This window comes from Thunnus maccoyii, chromosome 16, assembly GCF_910596095.1.
Source record: "Thunnus maccoyii chromosome 16, fThuMac1.1, whole genome shotgun sequence".
In the NCBI taxonomy this organism is placed as follows: Eukaryota; Metazoa; Chordata; class Actinopteri; order Scombriformes; family Scombridae; genus Thunnus; species Thunnus maccoyii.
Window position 1 is genome coordinate 10,868,025 of NC_056548.1, and position 27,866 is coordinate 10,895,890.

The 27,866-nt window shown below is 38.6% G+C and overlaps 2 protein-coding genes across 3 annotated transcripts in view; both read right to left on the minus strand.

The window, feature by feature from the left end:
• Positions 1–632: 632 nt before the first annotated feature.
• On the minus strand, positions 633–10,971 carry LOC121880696 (TLE family member 5-like). The gene is made up of 8 exons (XM_042388141.1): positions 10,539–10,971; positions 7,841–7,938; positions 6,896–6,959; positions 6,368–6,412; positions 6,203–6,265; positions 5,877–5,951; positions 4,734–4,991; positions 633–3,542 (listed from the first exon to the last, which is right to left on the minus strand). Exons 1-7 carry the CDS (start codon positions 10,563–10,565, stop codon positions 4,752–4,754), a joined length of 612 nt encoding a protein of 203 aa, XP_042244075.1. The 5' UTR covers positions 10,566–10,971; the 3' UTR covers positions 633–3,542; positions 4,734–4,751.
• Positions 10,972–15,283: 4,312 nt separating this feature from the next.
• The window catches only part of gna11b (guanine nucleotide binding protein (G protein), alpha 11b (Gq class)), a 28,231-nt gene continuing 15,648 nt past the window's right edge, over positions 15,284–27,866 (minus strand). The window contains exons 4-8 of one of the 2 annotated variants that reach the window (XM_042436962.1): positions 26,315–26,443; positions 25,191–25,319; positions 22,490–22,619; positions 22,054–22,207; positions 15,284–20,712 (exon numbers count right to left, since the gene is read on the minus strand). In XM_042436962.1, the coding sequence (XP_042292896.1) occupies positions 20,522–20,712; positions 22,054–22,207; positions 22,490–22,619; positions 25,191–25,319; positions 26,315–26,443 (733 nt within the window). In that variant the 3' untranslated portion in view covers positions 15,284–20,521. The remainder of the gene's footprint in view (positions 20,713–22,053; positions 22,208–22,489; positions 22,620–25,190; positions 25,320–26,314; positions 26,444–27,866) is intronic. The other variant, XM_042436961.1, reaches the window with a different exon arrangement.

A 27,866-nucleotide genomic window follows, 5' to 3' on the forward strand; every position in this document is an offset into this window, starting at 1 on the left:
TTCCTGTTCAGCTGCAGTGGAAGTATAGAAACAAAAAGAGGGCATTTGGCACTAAAATGACACTACCTTTGGAAGATAGACTTGATTTGATTAACTTCAAATAAACTTTAAAATACATTTTTTGGACAGGAGGACGACTGTGGGTTTCGTTCCGCATCACTTACATTGTAAGTGCATTATGAAGAGATCTTTTAATGTTCAGTATGAACAGGAGGAATGATTATGGCAAGAAAAACATGTCAGTGTTCGTTTTTGGACAGACTTATATCTGGCAATGTCATGGTTAAGTGTTGAGTCATCCCATGAGAGGTTACTAATATGAAGGGAAGTCTATAATGCTTTTTAGTTTTTAACTAATGACTTGACTGCAATCAAATTCATTCCTCAAAACGCCAACTTGTATCTGAGTCAACTAGTAGGAGTACCAAACCTTTAACCACAAATGATTTCATCAAGCTGCTGAGGAAATGAATCAGACTAAACATTTTATCAGGCTCCTGAACGCTACATTTCATGACATCCAAGCTAATGAGCCAGCGTTAAAATGATTCAGATGCCCTTTCATGTTGTCGTTATTTCTAGAGAAGACTGTCGTTTCAGTCTTTTCCAGTTACCAGCCGAAGACAAATGACCACTTTTCAATCACATCTTTTATTTGTAAGGCACCAGAGAAGCTTCCTTACTGCTAAAAGGTTGATTCATTCTCATTAGAGTACACAGTTGCTTGTTTACATCTTTTTTTTTTGTTTGTTTTTTGCCCCAGGTATCTTAAAATGAGACTGTGTTCATTAACACGTTAAACTGTTTTTTCTTTGCACGAAAAAAAAAAAACGGATAAAACATTTACAAACCTAGAAAACAATGTTAAGTGTTACTGCCTACTGAGAGAATGGGAGAGAAAAAACAGGAAAAAACGACATGGTATACAACATTGTGCCTCTCTTACTGTAGGCTTGTAATGCACACATACAACACCAAAGTCTTCCATGATACACACACGTTAAAAAGCAGCTTTGAAACATACAAAAATGCTTTAAAAAATATGTATATTGATATATTCATATGTATACAAATTGGCCCTTCACAGCAAAAACAAACACACATACCATTCATATGTCTGAGTTTTGCCAAGGAGGTTTTCTACGGAGACGGACGTCAGCATAAAGAGTGCGAAGGACTAACAAATCTGTTCTCGCACTCTCTATATCGAAGTCACATCTCCAGGGAGGGAAACTCTTCAGCTGCCTCCCCCCCCTCCAACACTAGCACAGACAGGAAGAAGAAGAACAAAAAAAAAAACAAAACAAAAAAAAAAGAGCACTGAGCCACAACTTAAGTGCTTTTTAAAATAATACAGAGAAAAGGTGTAAGCTCTGATTGCGGACGTGCTCAGACATTTAAAGGTGGGTTGTCAAAGCTCTGGGAAGCAGTCACATTACAGGGGAATAACAGCAGTGTACCGATGGTCGGCCCACAGTCGGGAATCGAAGACAAAAAGAGGATAACAGACTGACCTGGACCTCTTTAGACCTCTTTTTTTTTTTTAGCTTTGTAGACAGTCTTGTGAGTGTGACGTCATACTGATGGTCAATGAGAGAGCACTGCTGCCCTCTGCTGCCTTAAATGTGAACACACTTATTTCCGCTGCGTCCCAATTCCATACTAACTGCTTACATCATGTACTATTTTTAATAGTATACCGTTTCTGCAGTTTGTATACAAGAAATAAACATTTAATAGCTCTGTACTAACAAGAAATGATACATGTGGTCTAGAGTGGGCGTCAGTTAAACTCCGACTTTAGATTGACACTGAAACTTATAGAGAAGACAGAAAAAAATGTTGTTTTTTTTTTCAAAATAAAAGTTCCCGGAGCTGTTCCACCACCGTCTGCATCTATGTTTTCCTGTTCTGAGCAGCTCCTCAATTTCCTTTATGCATTGCGGGAATAGGTGATCAACAGCACACTCAAAAATCTAGTTGTTTAATTTTGTACAGTAGTCGTGCATGTAAATGACTGTTTTGAGTTTACTTTGTTTTCTCACTTTTGCACTGTGAACACGCTACATACACAACATATTGTGTAGCATGATGTCCATACACGAGCCTGACCAGACCTCTAAATCACCTCCTACATCTAAGAGGTTTTTTTAACAATTCAAATACTGAATGTTAAAAAAAAAAGAAAATGAAAAATAGAAAACAGTCTGATTATGAGGCTATGTTCACACTATAAAAGTGACAAAAGTCAGTGTACTCGAATAGGGCTGCGTGAAAAGGTAAAAATCGTTGTCACCATATTAATAGATGTCACCAGATAGCAAGTATTATATATTACATCCATTCTTTATTAACTTTTTTGCGAAAAAATAATATTAATTACAGCTGCTCAGAGTCATTACTTTGGACAACAGACACGATCAAATCACAATATGATTTTGTTTAAATTCGATCTGCAGTAGCACAGATTTGTCAGGACGTGCACTAAATCCATTGATTTGATTGAGCTGTTAATGATGGACACAATTTAATGCACAAAGGAAACGGAGGAGCTGCTCACAGGTCACAACCATTTGAGAAGTCGTCCTTGGAAACTGTTTGGAAGAGGGCAGGCACTTTCAAAAATACTAGGCAAGTGATTGAACGAACCATCTATCACCATCTATCACGGGCTAACTTCTCACTGTCGTGACACCTAAACCACAGCCGTAGCTGCCAGTAGTTCCTCATAGGACACTGATTGGTCCAAACCACTGCGGGTTTGACCACAAGCCTGACGAGAAGCCTGACGAGATGGATTCTTGCGTGATCTTGCGAATCCAGCTGCCTCGCAAGGTAAGCAAAATGGTAAGAAGGCTCAGACGAGATATCAGACAACGAAAAGTTGAATCGTTTTTCTCTTTCCATGTTAAGTTGACATTCAAAAATCTCTGTGATGTCTGTCAGTATCATTTCCTGTTAGTACAGAACACTACATTCATTTCTTGAATATCAAAAGACAAAAAAAGTATACTGTCAATACTATACAGAATTAGTATGTAGTATGAAATTAGGGCACACCTTTAAAAAAAAAAAAAAGAAAAAGAAAGGAAAAAGAAGCTCTAACTTTATATGAAACAGGACATAAGAATTTGGTCGTAAGCACAAATTCTCACTGTGAGAATCTTGTTATAATGTGTTGTTTTCTGAGGGGACGCTTGTTTGCTTACAGAGCTTTAGCAACTCACCCAGGACACATTCTTCATCAAAATAAGCGTAAATAAAAAAAAAAAAAAAAGGAGAAGGTTTTCCCCTTGACAGTCACGCACAAGTTAGACAAGACAGGAAAAAGACAGGTGCTTGATACAGTATCAGTATAAACTGAAGTGCTCGGCTAACTTGCAGAAATACAGTACTCTGTCTGTCTTGTACGACCGTCTGGCTCTGAAGTTTAGATCCTGTTCAAGTTTGTCTTGGTCGGTTAAAGAGTGGAAAAGCACGGGGGTGGGGGGGGGGGGGGGGGGAGGCAGGAGGAAGGCAGGGCGAGGAAAATACAAAAGGTGCTTCAAGAAAAAAAAAAAAAAAAAGAAGTTAAATTAAACAAGTGTTTTCTTCTTTCCAAATCACATTCACTCGAGCACACACAGACACATTTTTTGAATGTCTAATTAGCCGGTAACTTCACGAAAAACAACATGTGAAAATAAAGTCAATTTTTTTTTTTTCAGAGCTTAAATTCTTGTAATTTAAAGACAAGTCATGGTCGACACCATGTAGCGCGCGTAGCAGCAGCTAGGCCTATGAAAACACAAATTAACCCCCAAGCTGGATATACTACAATTTGTACAAACTATAGGTTTTCAATGGAATAAAATCCCGTTCATTTGGGATTGAGGTACACAGCTGAGTGGATGCATCCAGTGGTTGGTCATTTGAAAAAGCAAAAATGGTTAAGAGTCAGGTGGTTTAAGTTTGATGGGCTTGAATACACCTGACAAGCGAAATGTCCCTTTAAAAAAAAACAAAAAAAAACAAAAAAAAAACCCCATCCCATTTCATTTCAGATGAAGATTTGCCTCCAAGTGCATAAAAGCACAACGTCACTGTCCAAACAGCTCCGGTCAACATTTTCAGGAAGCTTTGAAAAAAGGTGATGGAGCTTTTGTACATTACAAATGGAGGGAAATGAGTTCGAGGGAACAGCGATGTTACTGTAACTGGCAGACGGGGGATCAGTGAGGAAAAAAACCAAAAAAAAACCAGCGGGACTTAAAAGGAAGTGAGAAAAAAACCCAAAAAAACCTCACCAAAAACAGATCTGATAACAAAAACAAGTCAGAAAAATAAACCTGTGAGAGGCAGATCCATGTAAGGGAGACTGCTGTTAGCTTTTCATCCTCAACTCTCGTTCCAAATGGGAAAACATTTATCTTGGTTAAGCCTAACAACAGTGGCTTACACTAAAAAAAGCATCTGTTTAAAGTCTAGAAGCCTGAACTGAGTCTATCACCACTAAATAATATGAACATTTAACTCTCACTTTCAGCCGTTCAGCAGTTTCGTTCTCAGCACATCCAAATGATTCCTAAGTTTCAACTCCTTGCTTGTCATCATCCCTGCAGTTACTCTTTTACATCACCACTCAGCAGACAGGCAGCCGGACTTACATCAATCTCCATTTACAGTTACAGATTTACCTTTCTATCCCCCCCCCTCCCCACCCCCACCCCCAAACAACACCCCACCCTCCAAACCTTCTCGCTGTGTTCCTACTAGTCTGACTTATCCCCGTCCTCTCCTCTGGGCGCTCTCTCCGCGGCTTCTCTGGCCTTGTCCTCTTTCACCGCCTGGGCCTGGCCGTGGGAGTAGTTGGCCAGGATGGAGGAGAGGGAGAGCAGGCCGGAGCTGGAGGAGACGGCGGGCAGGGTGGGAGGGGTGAGGCCCAGGGGCAGCGGGGTCACAGGCAGGGCCAGGCCCTGGAGCTGGGACAGGTGTTGCACCTGCAGCTGTTGCTAAAAAAACAAACAAACAGGCGATAAAAAAGGCAGCGAGTTAATACGTTATATGAGTTTTCTACGTGTACACGTAAACAAACGTCATGTGATGTTTGTGTAGCATGGACTATGGACTGGGATGAATCATGTCTACATTGAGGGACGCCGCTCTAACCAGCTGTGGTTGTGCTACAGCTCCGACACGTCACTGCTGTGGTTCTCAAATCCACAGGAAGCGTTTAAGAAGAAGAGCGTCGAAAGCGGGCTCTTCTTCAGCCGCCATATTTCTAATAATGTTTAGAGTTGTTGCTGATATTTGTTGTTACATAAGGGTTGAATTTACATTTGCAGCTCATTAATGATTGCAGGAAAAAGAAGAAAAAACATCATGCCAGGCCTGGGCTAATGCAAGTAAGATGCATTTTACAAGACAGTAGTTTTCTGTTTCTATGGGGGTTTTTTAGAAATGTGTTTTTAAAATTACAGATACTTTGTGGCTTTACTTGTTCAGACTGGTTTTAATCACTGTGCACAGCGCATTGTCTCAGTTTGTATCTTTTTTTCCTGAGGAGTGTATATTAGAAGGAAAACTGTAGCCGTGCTTCTCCTGCTTCACAGACTTTGAATGAGAAGTGACATAAAGAACTTTAAATCATTAAATATTACATTCCTGTCAATTATATAAAAATACACCCAGTGTATGAAGATAGCGGATTAGAGAAAACAGCATGAGCAAGCATGATGCTCCGGTGGATATTACCACACCGGTCTGAGTGACAGAGGATTGTCTCTGGCAGCAGCGATTGTGCCAGAATGCAACACAGACGTGTTTGGTGGACGTTGGCGCGGGGGGACGACATGAGACAGCAGAATTGCGATCAGTAACTCATTCATGCATCTCACCCGTATGATGGAGTTCATCTCAGGTGGTGTGACCTGCTTGGCTCTTTCTATAGCGCCCATAACTTGCTGCTGATGCTGGAACAAAGACAACACACGGTCATAAACAGCTTAGCGAGTGACAGAGTGAAAACTGAAGAACAAGAGAGGACAAGTGAACAGTCAGTCGCTTCAGATTTGCTAGTCACATATAATAATAATAATAATATTAATAGATAAATATTAAAATATTAAGCTTGTCAAGGAAAACACTTTCTCGCGTGATTGTTTCTCAGTATATTCAGCAGGAAAAAAGACTCTCAGGCTGAGGTCGATGTCAGTGTCGTTACCTCCTGTGACAGGAAAGGCAGCACCTGAGCACAGATCCCATTCAGTCTCTTCACTATTTCAGCCTGAAAAAAAACAGAAGATAAAAAAAAAAAAAAAAAGAGGTCAGACCAGGACACTAGCACAGCTGGGACACTAGTAGGAGGATTATTGGAGGCTTTGATTACCTGTTTATGCATTTCAATGTTCAGCCCATATGACATTTCATAGTACTGTAACAAAGGGAGGAAGAGACAAAAATTATAGGTGGGTGAAGTCATAGCATCTGTTTCAATTAGTCTATTGATAGTTGATCAAAATCAAATTATTTTGATAATGGATTAGTAATTTTTCAAGCAAAAATGCAAAACATTTGATGGTTCCAGCTTCTCTAATGTGACAACTTGCTGCTTTTCATGCTCTTTCTTGGTCCAAATAATAGTAAATCAAGAAAAAGACACACATGGTGATAGTAAATTAAACATAACACACAATACAAGTGCAGTCAAAGCCAAATATGACTGCTAATAACACTGTGGTGAGCGCTTTCACACATGCAAAGGAGAAGCAGTAAAATATGTCAGCAGCAAAAGAAGAAAACACAAAAGAACAAAGGTAAAATTCAACAGTGCCATTTGATAAGTGCTTTGGTTTATTACAGGAACTGTGATTCAACAGATAAAAAGCCACATCTGACTGACAACTCACAGACTTACCATGATATAGTGACGCTGCATCTCTGACTTTTCAGAAGCCAGTTTATCACACTCCAACTTCAAACTAGTTAAAGAGAATATAAAGAAGCAGAAGAGGTCAATTTACAACTCAATTTTGTCTGTTGGATTAAAAAAAACCCATTACGAATAATGATGTCCTCTTATAAAACAAAAAACATATATTTTCCAGCATATTTTGGTTTGCAGTAACTTTCCGAAACCTCTGACATAAACGCCCACTTTTTTACAGCTTCTGACTCGGTGTGTGAAGGTGAGAAAGTAAGCTGGGTTTCACTTTGACTTTGTGTTTCTCTCACTTTTCATGTGTCCAACCAAGTGCGACACTACAGATGCCTTCAAAGAAAGATATGTGCACCTGAAACTGTGCGTCTGTTCACAACAGCTATAAATACTTTTGCTTTTTAACCAACTAATAAAGGCCCGCCTAGAAAAAAAAAAACAAATCACTATCAGTTTGAGTGTACGCTATATTTAGAATACTTTCGCCGCTTCGCCTTGCCGCAACAACGCTTTCTGACTCAAACAGCGAATCTGCAGCATAAAACGGGGCACGGCGGGATATGAATGTTCCACAGTTGAGAAAAAGTAGTGTCAAAGGAAAGCGCTGAAAATCTGATGGCGAGGTAAAGCAGTGAAAATATTCTAAACATAGTGAACACTAAAACTGATAATGATATTTTTAGGTTGGCCTTTATTCAGGTGGCTAAAATACAACTGCAGGTGATACACTGACTACAGTCATACAACCCCACTTCAAAAAAATGCAAACTATCCCTTTAAGTCAATTGTAGTTGCTGTAATTGTGAAATATGGAGAAAATGTTTATGACTGAATGTATTTTGGAGACAACTTCTGGTAACTGACTGTACTGATGTGTTGGCATATTGGTGAAATAATCATTTTGACTGTGTGTTGTGTGTCTACCTGTGGTATTGTGCTTGGAGGAACTGGAACTCATCCTTGATGCGGTCACAGGAGTCAGAAGTGGTGAACTTGAGAGGTTGACTGGACTGGGAGGATGCCTGGGAAACAAGAACAGAATAATATGAATATTAGTCATAAAAACACACACACACACACACACACACACACATAGAGGCCTAAAATACATTGACATTTGAGTTTGTGTGTGTGTGTGTGTGTGTGTGTGTCCTGCTGCTGAAAAAACCTGATGATGAATGTGTGTTTGTATTTGTTTAGAAATAGCAGTTTAACCTCTGAGATTAACCCTTTGAGAAGACACATTAGAAGATAAGAAGATGAAGGTCAGCCTTAATAGGGTTTCATGTCCGGGTTTGACGGCATAAAACAAGATAAAAAAAAGAAAAAAAAGGAGGCAGTATGTTTGACTAATAGCGCACTACAACTATCAAGCAATTATCTAAACAAACAAAGATTTCTTCTACAGCTGTCTTTGACACGCTGATATGCAACATCTGTCTGCTCTTTCAGCAACACAAAATGTGGTGATTGAGGAAATGTGTTTACAGAAGCCGAGATTAAAATTTGCCCGTGTTGGCTGGCCATATGTGAGAGGTATTTAGAGGCTCTGCATTAGAAGTCCGGTTATGTATAGACTACACTTAAACCATCAGTCCAAAACTGTAATCCTGGGTTTAATCTGGTGCCCTGAACCTCATTACTCTCTAAATAAGTGGCACAAGGGCAAGGGGGGTTTCCAGTGGGATTATGAGACTAAACAGAGAGGAAGCATCACCCAGTTACACAGAGGTCGAAGCTCATCCTGCATCCAGAATACACCATGCACAAGTTTAATATGTTTCGGAACAAAAATCCATTATTAGCAGATTCACTGAGTAGTTGAACAACAGTAAATTTAATTTGGGAATCGATGAATCCTTAAGTCATTTATCAAACAAAAATTCTAAACAATTGCTGGAACTTTGAGCTGAGGAAATCTGTAGACATGTTTCCCTTTTTTCTAACATATTAGATACTAGACGATTAATACATTTTTCAGATCAATTGATAAAAAAAACAAAACACAAAAACATTATTGGCAGCTAGAGCTTCAATTTAGAGTTATTTATCAAGGAAAAATACTAAATATTCATTGTTACCTGCTTCTCAAAATTATATAATGTTTTTATATCATTATAAATGATGAAATCTTGGTTTTGAAATGCTGCTCAGACAAAACAGGTTATTTGAGGGCACTGGGTAATCGTGACAGGCATTTTTTCACTATTTTAAGAGATTGTTTTGGACGATAAACGTGATGATTAATGGTAAAAATAACCCACAGCCTGATCTAATGAAAATCTTAGTATAAAATACATAAATAATATCTGTCAGACCTCAAAGAAATCCTACAAAACAGGGTCAGTATTCTGTGTCTTATCAATAGGCTTAAAGAGGAAAAATACTAACACAGAATTACAGTGTTTAAGCCAACTCTATAGTGTTTCTTTCGGAAGATCTCTGATAGAGCCTTACTCCAGAAAGAGGAACAACAGTCACATGTTTAAACCAACATTCAACTTTCTATGACCATGAACCACAAGTGCAGGAGTGTTTGCAGTGGTGCCATTTCTCATAGTCTGTGTTATTTCACGCTACGTGCAGCTCTTCCTCCATCTGTGGGTTTTGCAATGTAATTTTCCACACTGGTTGTTGGTTGACGGTGACTACTTCACTTCACTATTTGTATAGTATTAGTCAGCCGTGTTTTTAGAGCCACAACTAATTCTTTTCAAAATCGATTGATCATTCTGCCTGCAAAATGTAAAAAAAAAAAGTGGAAAAACTGGCATTCAAAAGTTTTCAAATCCCACAATGAGGTCTTCAATTAGCTTTTTTTGTCCAACTAACAGTCCAAAACCTAAATTATTCAATTTACTGTTATGGATGTCAAAAGAAAAGCAACATTTGAGAAGGTGGAACTAGATAATGTTTGGTATTTTGCTTTAACAATGACTAACAATAATTAATAGACTATCAAAACGGTTACCAATTAATGTGCTGTCCATTAATTAATAACTTAATTGTTCTACCCTTTTAAAATGATCAGTTTGAACAGAGTTAATTTGGCCTTGAAGAGCAGATATTTGTCTAATTTTGCTTTAAAGCAGCCTCTCAGGCCTCATTTACATCTGAGAAAATGTTAATTGACATTCAGACCACTATTTGTAGCAGTATTTGTAATTAAGATTAAATCATTTCACAGATAAAATAATTTTCCACGAGGTGTCCCAGTTGTTCAGTCAAAGGTTGAGTCAAAAGGTATTGTCATTAACTGCAGTTTGGTTTGTTGACAGTGGAAACAGCGAATTAAGCAGAAAAACACACCTGACTTACTCTCAGTGACTCCACCAACTTCAATTAGCTGTTTTGATTAACAGCTAGCTAACGATATACTATGTTTGGAGCTTAACAGAGCCAGGTTAGCGTTACAGTTTGTAGGTAAGCCATTTTTAAAGCTTTAATCCGACATCTGTTCTGCGATTTAACGGTATAAACGTCGTGAGGAGATGTGGAGGCATTGTGAGACCAGCTGTCAGCTACCTGCAGCCAGCAGTGCTAGGTCAGTGTCAGCTGTCGGTCGGTTGCTAGCTAACGTTAGCTCAGCTCAGTTTCCAACTAGTTCAACTAACCAACTTACCGAGTGCCTTGATTGAGGAAACATCATGTCAGCAGTGTGTTTCGCCTTGTTTCCTTAACCGAATTACCAGGCTAGCTGGCTAAGCTAACAGGTCCCCAGATATTTTTTTTAAATGATTGGAGACGCTATTCGCACTTTGTACTCTGTCATCGTTTAAAATAACGTTAGCTAGCGTCAAAGCAGCAGGAGCCGAAGATCGTCTTCTCGTCTTCGCGGCCAGGAAAGCCGCCGCCTCCGAGGATGAATAGGCTAGCAAAAAAATAAAAGGGTCTTCAGAGGGACATCAGGGTTTTTTTTTTGGAATAACGTTAACGTTACGCCTCCCCGGGGAAACCCTGGATGTTGACACATGAGCCCCCGACTTTCCTCTGCTTTGAAGAGAAGAGCAGCATCACCCGGAAAACAAACCGAGCAGCGGAGGCGCGGGCGCCCCCGTGTGGCGGAGAGCTGAACTGCAGCGCTGTTCACGACAGACAGGCAGGCAGGCAGGCAGGCAGACAGACAGGCAGGAAAGCAGGCAGACAAGCAGTCAGACAGACAGACAGGCAGGCAGGCAGGCAGACAGACAGACAAACAGGCAGACAGACAGACAGAAAGACAGGCAGGCAGACAGGCAGGCAGGCAGGGCAGCGAGAGAGAGCACATGGAGCCCAGAGCAGGGGCAAAGAGATTTCCTTTAAAATGTTCCACAGGTTTTATCCAACTAATCATTATTTGCAGAAACTCAATAAAGACACTGATGTAAGTTGTGAGGAGCTCAGAGAAACGCTGGTTCATTTATTTCAATCTTTGGCCCACATACAAAACAACTGTGGAGTGAATTGTCACAATTTATTGCTGATCATATCCACCCTCACTTTCTATTACTTTGGGAAAATGTATTGTTTGGATTCACTGAATTTGACAGGACTCTGCTTGCAGTTCTACTTGATTAATTTACTTACTTACTGTTTTGACCAAATTTTACATTCACAAATCCTAATTCTTAAGCAAAAAGCCAAACTTTCCAGAGCTGACTGTCCTTATCAAACAACACATTTCTTCAATATCTGAATGTACAAACAAAATAGCTGTTAAAATGTGTAACCACTGTAAGCTTTACAAGATCTTTATTAAACTTTATGTTTAACTTTTGTACACGCAAGGTTCTGTAAACTTGTTGTATACTTGTTTCAATAAAGCTGTTTTAAAAAAAAGAAAGACAGAAAGAAAAAAAAGCTCATGAAGTCTGAAGCAAAGACTGGATTACCAGCAGGACAGATCTGGCAGCTGGGGCACCCAAAGTCCCAGATTCACTGTATATCAGTTTGTTTGCTTTTTGTTTTTTTTTTTCCTGCAAATTTGTTAGAGAATTTGCACCACAAGTAGGTTGAATAAGAGTAATGTGGGACAATATTTTTAACTAGCACTTCACTGAATCAGAATCAGAATCTGTTTATTAATAATAAAATAATGATACATTTAATTTGTACCTACTGCACTTTTCATAAACAGTGAAACTCGAAGTGGCACAACAGTAATAATAATGAAATAAACAAAGTAGTATTTAATTTAAAAATTAAATCTATTTACAGAATGGATTAATAGTTTTGTGATGGGATACAAAACTTGAAATGAAATATTGAAATACTGACTCGTACAAGGGAAATCCATACGGTACTCTGGACAAATAAATGAGGTGTATGAAATATATGAAGGTGACGAGTTCAAAAATGAAATATGACGTGCAATAAATAATTAAAATATGTAACAATGGAGGTTGAATGCAATATACATGTTAAGTCCAGTTTGAACGGTATCAATATTTGATATGAAGCCAACACATTTTATCCACAGCTGAATACATTCTGAAATCCTCATTATGTTTTCTAATCATATCAGAAAAGAGAAATGCAAATATCACATTTGGAGAAGAAATGGCAAATATAAAAGGGCTCCCTGTGCCAAATAGTCCCAGTTTATGTGCTTTTCCTAATGTGGGACAGCTCAGGCTGAAATCTGGGACACTCACTCAGAGGCTGAAAAGCCTGAAAAGTATAAATCACCTTAATTCATACAATAAAAACATCTCTAGCCAAAGTGCATGCATATGTTTGGTCATTTCAGTAATTACAATGTTTTTGCTGTTAAAAATCGTATAGTAATGTATTATATTATGTATTAAATATGAGTAATAATAGCCTATAATTTACAATCTGCCTAAAAATAACAAACATTAAGTATTATAAAACTAAGACCCACGAATAATTATTGGTACTGCACATTTAATGTGCTTAAATGCATATTTCACCAATTTAGGAACATATATGACTGTCGCACATTAGTAAAACTAGCTGTCCCACATTTCAAACCACATTTTCTGAAGTGGATAATGAAAATTTGACTGAAATTTAATTTAAGAAAAAGAAACATTCACTATATTATAGCATATTTTGATGCATGAATATATAATAAACATAATCTGACATTAATTGGCAATATTGCTTAATTTATGACCTGATTGATTTATTTCCTGAACATTAAATTACTCTTAATCTTTTATCACTGACCTTTGACTGAACTTCACTGCAAATACTTCCTGTTGGAAGATTTCCCCGCCCCGATCTATGGCATCACATGTGTGGAGTCATGTGATCTAAATTACATGACACCCAAAGTTTCATTTAACAGCACTCCTATTGATTAGCATTTGTTAGAAGAAGAGATAGATGCATTTGAGCTTAAATGTCCCACATTACACTAATTCACCCTACAGCATCAACTATAGTGGGTCTGTCATTACTACCCCTATGTGGCAAGAGAAAGTGTTGAAGTAAGAAATTGTTGTTTTTTTATTGTTTGTAAGAGCAAGAGAGTTAAGCATTGAGTTTAACTCCATAAAATAAACATGGAAAGAGGACTGGGAACCTAAAAACTTCTGTTTGTGAATAAAGAATTTTCTGAATGAAATGAAAAAAGTTCACATACCGTAGATTTGTTACTCATATTGTCATTGTTATAAATTATATTTCTACGATTAGATTATGTAAAAAAAGGATGAGTTGAGTTGAACGTCTTTGATTTTATTAGAAATACAAAACTTATTAACTTTTTAATATATTACTTATAATTATTTAATTTACTTTGAATCATTTTTGTCTCATTTAATTGATACATTTTGTTTTTAACCCTTATTTTACAAATATTTATATCTTATTTCTTGTTGTTGTAATCAGCACTCCTGTATTGTGTTGTGTACTTGTTTTGTAATGATGTACTATTGTTGAATAAAGTTTTATATTTAAAAAAAAACAACCTCTATGTGGCTAGTCCTGTACAGGAGCTCAACATCTGGTTTGAAGACATTAATTATGTCGTTTATATTATGCTCACATGGAGAATATTCCTAAATTGTGTTAAATCAAATTACCACAAACTGACTGACTCACACAGGAAGTTTGACCTGCATGGAGCCAGATTGTATTGATTCAACATAGGAGCAGCCTGCTGTGTGTCTGGCCTTGTAATAAAGCTGCATGTGCTGCTGTCTGCTGTTGGGAAGTCGGAGGCTTCTGGGTTCATATGCGATGCACATAATTTATGACATTTAAGCTCAATCAAAATCAAACAAAAAACTTTAGCACAAAACAAGAAACACAACATAAGATTTTATAACTTCAAAGGCCCTCTGAGTTGATTTTTTTATGTAGCATTTTTCAAAATATTCTGACTACATTTAATTGTGCATAAAACAAGACAATCAGGGTGCCTTGATCGGATCTGTTAGGGGTGGAGGATACTGGTGTGCATATATATATATATATATATATACATATTTTAAAAGAATATCCTAGAATAATATATCTCCCAAAGTGTAGCTGCAAGAAATGCAAGAGCACCCAATTTAGCAATCCAAAATTTTCTGCTTTTGGGGTTGCTATTGGGTGGTTTGACAAAATCATTAGCCTATATTTGAATACTTAAATTATGACAAAAAAATAAAGGAACCAAGTGCTCACAATTCCAATTTGTTTGTGGGCCCCCAAGTGGCTGTTTGTTGCCTCTAACCCGCTCTACTGAAGCCACAGTATAATATGGAAGAGACAAAGTGTAGTGTAAGTAGACTTCGTTCACCTGACTACAGTCTGTAGCCTTAAAAACACTACAGCAGGATAGCTGCACCCAGAAGGATATTCTATAAACTAAATGAAATAATAGAAAGCTACTGAGATGCCACATAACTAGGAGCAAGTTTGAAGTTATGGATCTTAGAAAATCATAATACTGATTTTTTTTTCTTTTGAGATTTAGATACATACTACAAGATACAGGTCTTTGCTGGCTAAGGTACTGTCTCGGACCTCAGACTAGAGCTGCAACAGTTGATTGATTGACAGAAAATGAATCAGCAACTATTAATCGCATAATTGTTTCACATTTTCTGGTTCCAGCTTCTCATATGTGATGATTTGCTGTTTTTCTTTATCATACATGACAGTGAATTGAGTGTCTTACTGTTTTGGACTGTTAGTCAGACTAAACAAGCAAATTAGAAACATTACTCTGGCCTTTTAAGAAATTGTTAATGCATTTTTTTTTCTCTAAAAATTTAAAACATTCATAGAATAATTGATTAAATGATAATGAGAATAATCATCAGTCACAGCCCTACCTCAGACTTTCATCTCTACACGGGCCATTTGAAAAACATGCTTACAACTTCAAACAAACAGAATCATGAAACCCACTCAACACACACACCATCAGCAAGTATAGGAACAAATTTATTTCAATTTAAAACAGATACCTTGTCATTATGTTTCTCTCTTAGAAGGCGGCAATGATCATAAGTCATGTTCATGTTTGAATGAGGATCAGGCAACAGTGGTTGAAACAAATACATGAAACACATAAAAAAATATGGCAAGAGTTATGTAAATCAATAAATCGATAATAACCAACTGATTGGAACCCCTTCATCGTCGAGGGCCCTGCTTCAATGAAAGCATCCAAGCCCTCACTTCCGACACAAAATAAACAGCACATGCAATTATAATTACAGTTTCTTAAAAAACAGCAGATTATCTTTTAAATCTTCAATCTTAAATACAGAATAAAGTCTTTGTGTGTACTTAATTGTCTATCCTTTTAGTCTCTGGTGTGTTTTATTTAAAAAGGGGGACCATCTCAGGTGGTGGTCCTTTGATGATGACCACAGCGTTGGCACTTAGAGAGAGCCTGGCTCTAAAGAGAGTGGGGTTGGCACACTCAGTATAATACATAATTTACATTTGGTTTACATACAAAATAAAGAGGAAAAAAAAAACAGCATTTTATACACCACTACACAATTGACCTTCAGGTTTCATTGGAGTGAGGAAAAATAAATCAAGTGGTCCTAAATATTAGTGTTCTGGTAATGTTTTCTTATCATACAGAGAAAGATGAAAAAAAAAAAAACAAACACAAAAAATAAGGGTACAAGCTTGAAATTTTGAATATGCATGAACTTTATGTCTAAAAAGATAAGTTAGATTCCAATTATTCCAACAAACAAGCCCACAGGAAGGTACATAACACACCCCGAAGGGCCAGAAATGCCAAACACCAGCTTTCATTATTCAAGGCAATAAATACGAGAGTTATTGTGAAAAAACCAATCCTTGTCTTTCCCTCCTGGTCGATGCTCAAACGGACAAGAATGAAAGAATGAGAAGTTTCATACAGACTTGCCTTCCCCTCTTTCCCAGCTCATACTTGTTGAGATTTAAAAAAAAAAAAAAAAAGTGTCAAAAACACACTGTGCAACACTGGGCTGCTAACAAAACCACCACACTAACAACCGCCTGTCAGCCCTTCACCATGTGTCAGAAGTTGTAGAGTCAAGTTTAAAAGTCACTCTGTTAACGCGAGCTGCACTCAACACGCAGGTAATCTGAACACTGATAAATACTTGGGTATCCATACTGCTATATCCTTCCGCTCACTTAATACTGGCGCCCCGACCCGTCCAGACCCTCTTTATGACAGCAGTCTCCATCTAATGGTTGGCTGTCTGCCTTCCTCACGACAAGGTTAGTGTAATTTTCAGCAGACAAAAATGGCAGTTACAGACCACACTGGCATTTTTACATTTTAGCCCCATTAAGTTAGTGTTCAGACTTGCTTAGTATTTATGGAAGCAGACCGTACATGTTTATATTGATTTGCCAACTTTTAGGCAGTGTTTGGTTTCTGGTCATTTAAGGAAATTAAGCTGGAGTGAAAAAATTAGTGAGGTTATGATGCTTTAATAAAAAGAAAATTGTGGACTTCTGTTCCTGATCGATAGCACCCTAAAGGTTTAAAGAGAATGAATTTAAAAGCACTGAGCAGTGGCTTTTCCTTGCTTTGTTTTTGCTTGAGATGGATGAAATAGTACAGTTAACTTCTATCAAATTATATAATCGAGATCAGAGAGTAGTGAAAACTCATCACTACAGTAGATGGTGTGTTCAAGTACTGTTAGAAAATCAAATTCACATTATCCTTTACATCTTTATTGTTTGTATTCCTTAACTTTAGGAAAACGCTGCTTTTAATGCAACGTTTACGGCAGCCGATTAATACTCTGATGTCAGAGTTACTTTGAATGCTGCATTTCCTCAACAAGCCCTGACTTCAGAAAGTTCAAAGTAAAACCAAAAGTTTTCAGACCTTACTGTCATGAACAGAAACCAGCAGCTGCCTGGAAGGTAGGAATCCAATCTCTAAACTGGAGAAACGGTCAACAATAAAGTATAAGAATTGGAGTTAATGGGTTAAAACATGCAAATAGCCGCAAGTATGGTCTTTAAGAATTTCTTGGCTATCAGCTACAACTCAAATACTCTGGGGGAAACATGCAATACTCATCCTGGTAGTAGTGTCTTTAGTGTTTCTATATTGCATGAGGTATTACAGGTGACACTGTCATACCGATGCAAACAACCAAACGAGAAATAATTGAAAGTCCGAGAGCCACATACTGGGTCCACCCAATTCACTGAAAGGGCCAGATACATAAAGAAATACAGAGACAAAACTGCTTAGTGTTGGTAAACTCTCTACACACACCTTGCCTATACTTCTTATAGCACACACACACAAGTAATCTCCATTTATAAACAAGGATTAGTAGTGGATGACTTGGTTCACTGTGGTCCTGTACTCCACTCCCCACCGTCTGATGCCTGATGCACTGTGATAGCCCTTAATGAGGATGAAGGATAAGTCACCTGTACAAAAGGTCAAAGACCAAAAAAGTATATCTGCACTTCACTGGCACTATCAAAGCAAGCCTCAAAAAACTGGAAATTAACAATGCAAAAAACCAACAACAGAATTTTTTGTGTTAAATTACAAATAGCAAGCATGGACCCGCATAGGTCTTCAATCACTGATAAAAAATTCCACCTACGTTCGTACTGTACATTTTTCTAGGTATGCATTACAGCGCTGCGTCTATAAACCAAGAGGAAATACAAGTTTCTTTTTTTTTGTTTTTTTTGTTGTTAAAAATCAAACAAAACAGATGTGAGGGCTCCTTAAGAAACCAAACAGTATTATCATGGATGGAGACGTGATGGCAAGTACAACTGGAAATGTCTCAATAAGAAATAGAAAGCAGAGATAAAGTCCTTACTATACCAGACATTCGTTTTTTTTTTGTTTTTGTTTGTTTTTGTTTTGTTTTTTACAGCAGTTCAGACTCAAGTAGGCTCCGCCATGAGAAAAGGAGCACTTCAACATGACAGAATCAAAAGCAGTCAAATTATCAACACCTTCAAACCTGGTCCATAAATTAGATAAATAAAAAAATCTTTAATTACTCTTAAATCATCTTGTCACCATACTGTTTTTTTTTTTGTTTTTTTTTTTAAACCAGCCCTAGTTAGTATTACTCTGGAGCCAGAGCTGTTGCAGTAGTGTGGAGTTGTGAGGGTTTAAGAGGCTGGTTGGAAGGAACCTCTTGTCTCTGACTATTGCTCCTTGCCGATCGTTTACTCAACACCACTCAGCTCTGTGTAGTCCTATTAATCAAGTGAACAAAATCCATTATCACAGTATCAATACTACCATAAATTCATAGGAAAAAAAAAAACTGTATGCTAGTGAAAGAAGTTGATACTTTTTTTTTTTTGTTGGTTTTTTTGTTTTTGTTTGTTTTTTGCCAAAGATGGTGTACCACAGAGCGTTTTTGTACAGGAGTGTTTTGTGTATATGTATTTACAAACAAATATACACAAACGACATTTGCAGACTTCAGAGTGCGTTTTCCGTCAAAGGTTCATAGCCCCTCTTCCTCTCACCACTCAACAGCAAGCAATCTTTTTTTTTATATAAACAAAGTGACTATACAGTAAAAAAAAAAAAAAAAAAAAAAAAAGTAAACAGAAGCACATCCTGATATAATGAATGACTATGTCACTGTCAGGAAGTGTGTCTGATTGGACGGCTGAGTGACGCAGGTGCGACGTCATCAGAGATGTTACCGCATGGATTCTATTCACACCCTGGGCGTGGGCGTGTTTAATTTACGGCTTCTATTTTGTTGAATAAGCTACTCGCAGCCCGAGCTGCAGATGGGCGCTCTGTGGGCTGATAAAAACACTGATGTCATCGCGCTCCCCTTCCACATCTGCTCCTGCCAATCAGAGTGCAGCCCCCCGTGTGAAAAGCGCCGTCCTCTCACCCGCTACGAGTGTTTTGTAATAAAGGGTGTGGGTGTGTGTCAGTGGAGCCAGATGCTGTGGAGGTCACATGGAAGATTGTCCCTGTGAATCCATACAGAAAACCTCTGGAGGAGGGAAGCCATGTGATTAACTTAAACAAAAAAAACAAAAAAAAAAAACTAATCCCACAGAAATGTTTAAAGGATACTTATCTCAAGTAAATTTGTAGCTGCTTCTTTTTTTTTTTTAGATGTCTTTGTTATGCAAAGTTTAAAAGTTTTTATAGATTTTTCTTATCACCGTTCCATTTAGCCATAATTTGTTAAATAGAAGTAGACGTAGCAACAAATTTCTATCATTAAAAACATTTTAAAAATCTCAGCAATGAATAGATTTTGATTTGCTATCTCTTGCCCTCTCGTGCTTTTTGTCTTAAGTGTGTTTACATATACATTTACTTCATAATATATATTTCTATTTTTTGCGATTGCGATGCTCACACTGGTGGGTACATTCATAGATGCGAGGTGGAGACAGAATCCTCGGCCCCCGTCCCCTTGCGTCCTGTGTGCGACCTCACATCCTGTCCCAACACTGTCAAACTGTGGTGGGGGATTTTCAAAAAGGAGCACCGTGCCGCTCGCTGGTCCTCAGATGGTTTTGGGGAGATTCAAGTGTTCACTTCCTTCCACACTGGCAGGAGCTCAGAAAAGTAGACGACGGAGGATCTGATCTCACACCACTTGGGATCAACTCCAGAGGGCCAAGGGGGAGAGAGGGGGGGGGGTGGGGGGTTTGATGCCGCTATCCACCAAAACACAGCTCCTCGCTAGTCGATGCAACACACACACACACTCACACGCACACACACACGTACCACACACACAAACACCAAAGTCCCTTTCAGTCACTGTACAGCCCGTGTGAAAGGTTTGTGTGCCAGATGAAATGTGCCAGAGTCAGCAGCCGGGGCCAAGTCAGACACGGAGCAGCTTTGGGAGGAGCGAGGACTCTGACACAACAAGCTGCCGAGCAAAGGAGGAAGAGGGCGAGCTTTGGTGAAAGAGAGGGGCGGCGTTTGCAGGTGGGAGGATCTGTGAATGAACTGTACTGGGAAAAAAAACCCCAAAAAGAACAAAGGAAGGGTTCTGTTGGTTGGGAGCGTGTGTGTGTGTGTGTGTGTATATGTGTGTGTGTATGTGTGTGTGTGTGTCGGCATGGTGTGCTGTTATGCATGAGGAGTTGATCGCACACTCCGAAAGAGGTGTGCATTTGTGCAATGGGGAGGAGATGTGCATCGTACGAGAGCCCTCACACCAGGTTGTACTCTTTGAGGTTGAGCTGTAGGATGGTGTCTTTGACAGCTGCAAACACAAAGCGGATGTTCTCAGTGTCTGTGGCACAAGTGAAGTGAGAGTAGATGATCTTGTCGCTGTCTGGGTTTAAGTCCACAAACATCTTGAGGATGAACTCCCGCGCTGCCTGTGCATCCCGCTGGGGACCTTAGATATAGAGACAGACAAGAGCACATGGACATATTTATATATTTCTCCCTATAACCGCTGTTATTTAAAAGGAGTAGTAAGCAGTAATTTAAGAAATACGCTTATTCGCTTTCTTTACAAGAGCTAAATGAGATGATTGATTCCACTGTCATGCCTATGCATTTAGTATTGAGTTTTAGAAGGGAGGCTTAGCTTAGCATACAGACTGGAAGCAGGGGGAAACAACTAGCATGGATCTGTCCTGAGTTTAAAAAATATACTGACCAGTAGGACTAGGCGATATCACCAAAAATCACCTTTGTAACAATTAATAAACAAGATCTTGTTAAATACATCTGTACACAAGATTCTCTGACCTCAAAACCGAACCCTTATCATTTATTTGTACTGAAAAATAAACAGAAAACCCTGGATTATGACTTACTCATATTTACCATATCCAGAAGTACACTTTTAGGTATTTGTTTGCTAAAACAGGAAATTCAAAGAAAAATATGGCTTTGTTGAACATATTTTGCTAATGTCAAAATAAGTAGGTCTAATATAAATACTTTTATGACTTCTCATCATCTTAATAGCTGATTTAGAGTGACATTATTTTAGCAAATGCTTGTGTATCAGACTTCTGTGTCACTGGGGAGACGGCTATACATGCTAACATACTCAGCTGCTGGTAAACCAAAGTAGAAAGCTGTAGCATTTATTTTTGTAGCAAACTGTAGCTCATACTTAACATTCTCTGTTACCTTTACAGTTTACTTCTAACCTGACTGCACTTCGATGTCCAGCATTTGTCGAGTGTTCACTCACGTCACACCCCCTGGACTTAACGCTCCCAAAGAAGCTGTGCTACTCCACTATTTTCCAACTCCAGTTCCGTTTAACTTTGTTTTGTCCTGTGTTGTATTGAATAAAGCCAAAGTGTGTCCATATGACAGAGAAAAACTTTTTTTTTTCTGTACCAGATTGTTTGCATGTCTCCAACATTTGAGTCGCTTTGTCTTCACTGGACACATACAGTTAATTACACTGCTTTAAACTGCAGGTGGACAGTCTGTATGAAGGAGTGAATTTATTGTAATAATAATGTCGGTTTTGGTTACTTTTGGATTAATTGCAGAGCCCTACTTATCAGCACTTCTAAAACTCACCAATTCATGTGTTGTATCTCATTTGTTTAATTTGTACAAAAACATAAAAGACTACATCATAACCTATTTCAAACTACCATTTAAAACACTAAACAACATCCACATAAGCTACATTTATCGGTCAGAGAGGGTGACTGCCAACTGTACATTATAAGAGAGAACAAATAAACAACATAAATGATCTCACCATCAAACTCAGGGAAATAGTCCACCAAGTGTGAGTAGGAGATCTTCTCCTCTAGCAGGTCCTTCTTGTTGAGGAAGAGGATGACAGAGGAGTTTTGAAACCAGGGGTAGGTAATGATAGTCCTGAACAGAGCTTTACTCTCCTCCATGCGGTTCTGGTGTGCAGAGCAGGGGGTTTGGGAAACAGAGGTGTGATTAGAGTAATGTTCTGTGGTATCTATCTCATTTAGATGTATGCATTTCTCTACATGAAAAGGCTTAGCTGTGAACACTTTAACATATGGAGACACTTATATTAAAGCAGCATAGTAAGTAACCAATATTTCAAAATACGGTACTGCAAGAGTGTGAATTAACTAATCGATATCAGGTCAAAATAAAACAAAGCATACTAAAAGGACAACAAAAGCAAGCCCTTATGTTTTATGTCCACTTACCTCATTGTCTGATTCCACCAGGACTTGGTCGTACTCACTCAGCGCCACAAGAAACATGATGGAAGTGACATTCTCAAAGCAGTGAATCCACTTCCTCCTCTCTGACCTCTGACCCCCTACATCCACCATCCTGATGGCAGGATGAAGGTGAAGAAGAGGGTAACAAGTGAAGAGGCAAGAAAGGGGAAAAAAAAACAAAACATAAGCATGTGAGTCTTAGTAGCTTAACTGATGTTGAGTTGTCATTTTCAAGACTAGATTCACACAATTAACTCTATATGTGCTCAGAGTTGAACAGGACAAAAGCTCTAAATATTCCTAATGTCCTGGAAAGGTTTTAAGAGCTATTTTTGTTGTTTTGACAGAGGTTTTGAATCCATCAAGAGAAAGATTTACCAATAGCACTATACTGTGAACCTTGCATATAGTCCAGTAGTCCTTAAGATATTTCCTAGTGTAGTTCTTCCTCAAACATTTTCAGCACACGACCCAAATAAAAATACAGTCTCATATCCTGGGACTGATGAGAGCATATTTTTATTATAATGTAAGGAGACATCAGAAGTAGGCCTATTGTTTATTTTGGGTCTGAAGGATTTATTAAAAAAAACAAACAAAATTTTTTTTAGAAGGGTTATGAACTTTATTTTAATCAAACTTGTTTGAAATAACAATTAACTCCTGATGGATTCAACACCCAAAAGAAGATTAACCAGAATCACAACTTCTTGGCCATGATGGCAAGTTTTTAAAGGTCTCTGAGCAAATGTTTGCAGATGTCTATATGTGACAAAAAAAAACCCCTACACAAACAAGAAATGTGAAGTGTGAATATGCTTTTGTCCTTGTGAGTAAGTGAGTCATGCATGCCACTGAAAAGATGAAAGCCTCCTACTTAGGACGAATATAGAATAAGTTTTAAAATGAATGCCACTCAGTTTAGGAAATCATGTATTTTCATAGGTTGTCAAAAAAAATCTGTTCCAACATTTCTGAACAGAAGCGGCACAAAAAAAAAAAAAAAAAAAGACACTACTCAACCAAGAATCTGAATCTTGACATCAATTTGGAGCTGCCATGATAAATGACAATCTGATTTGTGTACAAACAAAAGTTTCTTTTCATATTTGAACGAGCTACTCCCTGTAGAAGTCTGCATAACACCTGCCCATCTCAGAAAAGTATTTATGTTTCTGCCTCCTTTTTATTCTTAACCAAAACACAGCAATTACAGGTGCAGCTCAACTTTGGGTTTTAAAGTAAAGATAGAAGCTAAAAGCTTAAATTGAGAGGCATTCATCTGTAACCCCTTCTGAGTCAACATTACATCTGATACTAGATCAATCTGTGCTCCATTGCATGTCATACGGTGAGCGTGGATGCATTCATTTCTATACCAGACAGACTTTCTAAAACTCCTCTGATGGATGTGACCACACAAGAACTAACAGGAAGTTTTGAAACTCACTTGGAGAGGACAAATGGGGAAACAGGAGGGACATAAAATGAAGCACAAATGAATAGATGGAGAGGGGAGCATGTACACAGGATAGAGGACAAGACAAAGAAAACTGGAAAGAATGAGAAAGGAGAGATGTTAGAGAGAGATACAGGAGGCACCTCTGATGACGGGATCCTTTTCATGGTAGAAGGACGCCTCCTATGTCACCTAATGGGAAGCTACAAGCTAAGCAGTTTATATCTAAACAAGTAGGACGTATATATAATTCATAAGAGATAAACTATCACAACGAACTAATCTGAAATTGTAATAGAAAGTTTGATTTTATAATTTAGACAGGCTGGCATTCGCTTAATCCATTTATGAACAGCAATCCTGGCTGAAAAACTGACTGATTAGATGTGTGAATCCTCAAAAGATTTCAGCTTTCCTGAGCTTCTCCTTGACAAGGTCACCCTTCGCTCGTCGGGGAGTTTAGGTCCCAGTTTCATTAAGCCTTCATTTGAGACAACTGATTCAGGAAAATCGTTCACGTCAGGAGCCTTTTTCTTGTCAAGCTAGTATATAAATGACATCAGTGCAATTTAACTAACCCTGGGTATTTTGGTGCACCGCTGGACACACAGGTTCAAGCCTGCAGACCAGGTGCATCAGGGTCTCTGAGAAGGTTGCCCAAGTCAGCTATAATTCACAATGTAAGGGTGCCCCCTGGTGGTGGCCCAGTCCACTGTGGTCCACAGAGACCCAGGGCCAATATAGGCCCTGCAGGACCTGCTGCCCAAAATAACATTCCTCCACCGCGGAGAGGACGACCTCGTTTCTTCTGCCAGCCGGAGAGGAAAGGAGGAGAGGAGGAGGAAGAGAGGAGGTGACCCATTTACAGAGACCGGGCACCAGAATGTAGGACTTTGTGTTCATTAGGGGTTGTGTTATGTGTGGTACGATTGCTGTTGGTGGCAGGAGGTAAGAGAAAGTGTAGGACTATGAGGAGATGATATAATGGTAATGACTTTTAATTTCTAGGGAGGGAAAGGTCAAGAGGAGTACAAATGGGATATAGACACTCAAGTTAAATGGATAAATTAAAAGTCACAGATCATTTCTTTCCATTAATGGGGAGGACAAATCACATAATATGGTTTATTTGGGGCTCAGGACAAAAACACATTATTTGACTTAAGAGTTAATGATGTGACAACATAACATGGAGGGATTGAGCCAAAAGAGGCATCTTTCTACCTGAAAATGATGCTTTGCAAGTCGAAGGGGTACTCTATGATTCCTGTGGTGGGGATGCGCACCCTGAGCACATCCTGCTGAGTGGGAAGATAGTTGGAATCTGCAATACGATCCAGATCGGAAAGATAACTACAGGCAGGCCCGGTCGAGAAAAAGGGGGAGATAAACAGAAAAAAAAAGACAGAAAAACAGTTATATAAAGCGTGACAGGCAATTATTGCAACCCCCCTGCCATTCCAGGAAGTGTGGATGAGTCCTGTTGAGGAAGCTTCACAGAAAAGGCCACATCTCAGAAACACAAAGGTGTTAGTCAGTGTCACTGCTCCACCAACACACTCGTTCCATAAAACCCACAAGACTTTGGAGGTTAGCCGTTAACCTGTGACTTTAGCTTCATTTGACTCTATTTCAATTAACAATTTGCAGGTTGTGGATTATGTCGCAGGCAGTGAGGTGGTGTCAGTGACTGTGGTAGCAGTGACTTCAGCAGCAGAAAGAGCAGCACCTGGAATAAGATAAAGAAGGTTTGGACAAGTATTATTTCAAAGAAAGCAGGAAGCTTATTTCAATTAAATTAAAAAGGATTCCAATTATTCTGTATTTTAAGCAGTGTCCAATTGATTCACTTCCTGGAGAATCTTTGACATCATTGCCTAAATCCTTCTTCATCTGGTATTTGGTAGCTGCTCCCCACAAGCTTCACAGTGCAGCATGTCTGGCCTTTTTTTTTCCTGGAGCCAGAACCTCTGCACAGTTCTGAACACAAACCACTGATCTCTAATCAGGTTAACCAACCTGGCCCTCAGGCTCATTTGATCTAAATACAACAGTATCTTTATTTTCCTCTGTGGGACAACTGGATCTATCCTTGTCAAGTAGCTTGTGCATAAGGCACTTGCAGGTTAGTAACTGTCCTGTAATTTCAATGCCTGACTTCTGGCATAGTACAAATATTACACCTGTCATTTAGTCTTTTTTTTTTGGCCTACAGTTTATCAAAACCTATGCGCCAATGACAGAGCATTTAGCTCCCCTCTAAACCAGTGTGTTAATATCCTGACAGTCATCAGTGGTTTTTGTCCTCTAGTCATGGTGATGCTGCAGTCCTGGTGCCACAGGGGTACCTGAAGATGACGTTCTCCAGGTCAAATGGGTACTCTATTATGCCCGTGGTGGGAACACGGACCCTCAGCACATCCTGCTGGGTGGGAACGTATCCCTCCGCAGTCACACGGTCTATATCGCTAAGGTAACTGGAGATATACATGAACATTGTGGATAACACTGAAATGAAGACATTTTCAATGTATCTTTCTCACTCACTCATACACATGAAAAAAACAAATGCATATTAACCATCACATTGACATTCTCGACACAGCAAGCACACCTTCATGAATGCAAACCTGGAGTAGCATTTAACTGTAGTACAGGAAGTCTACAACCAGGGGGCACTGTAAAGTGAGACAAGTGCCTTAAGGCCATTTAGCCTGGGGTTATACATTATTACCATATAATTATGGCAAACACAAACAACTGCAGAACAAGAGGCTGACACATTTGGCTCTAAACAACAAGGTGCAAACACAATGGGTGTACACCTTGCTATTTTTTATTTTGAATCTGTGGTTTGTAGTACACTTCTTACCATTGTACTTGCATGAGTAGTGACATTCTGACGTCAAACACAATGCTCGACCTTAGATTAAATCAGAGTGGATTGGGAGAGCAGTTATATTCTGTGTTAGCACTTGCTAAGAGGGGACATTACTATGTGTTATGCATTCAAGACAGGTAAATTTAGAAATATCTGGTTAGTGTGTATGTGGACACTTAAAAAAAATACTAGAGTACGTTCATTACCCACGGAGACCAAGAGAGACACGATAGTGGCTTCAACATTACCGTTACTGCTCTCTATTAACTGGATGGGAGGGGATAAATTCTTGATCAGGCCTCCCAGTCTCAGCTCCAGTCCATTTCAGTCTGACTTTAAGTCTCAAGAAACCCCAATGACACAGTGTACTAATAAAAAATTAATCATAATACACTGCAGAAAAATTACCATGGTGGACTGGTTTGTAGGAGACTATTAAACTGTGAAAAAAGGTTGGTAAATTTTTAAATGTGTTAACCGATTTGGCCAGTGGATGAAAAGCTAGTATGTCACCCTGCCCTGTATACATTACAACACCCACAAAGTAATTATATTGTCTCAATATACAAACAATCAAACACACCCACATTACATTAAAAACTGTTGTCTTGTGCTCTGGAGACCACTCTGTCTCCTTGCCACATATGACATTACACATTTCCTTCTTATTTTTTGTGCTGTCATAAAAAGGTGATTATAAAAAAAATAAAGTTATTTGAAAAATCCATCCAATAGCAACATATCTTTACAGAAACAATGTTGATGTGTTTTTCTGACTTTCTTTCAAAAGTTTTTCTGATTTTGATGAACTGACTCTTTAAATTGTATCTGCAAGTTCACCGTCACATTAAGAAAAGCACAGACACACCCACAGCACTGAAAACCTGGATGTCTATACGGTTGCCACAAACACAAACACTCACCTATTTCCACGTAATGCATTAGGGTAAGAACAAAGTAAACCAAACTAAACCTTATTAGTAGGACTGCCCCCTAAAAGTCAACGAAACGTTAGTCAA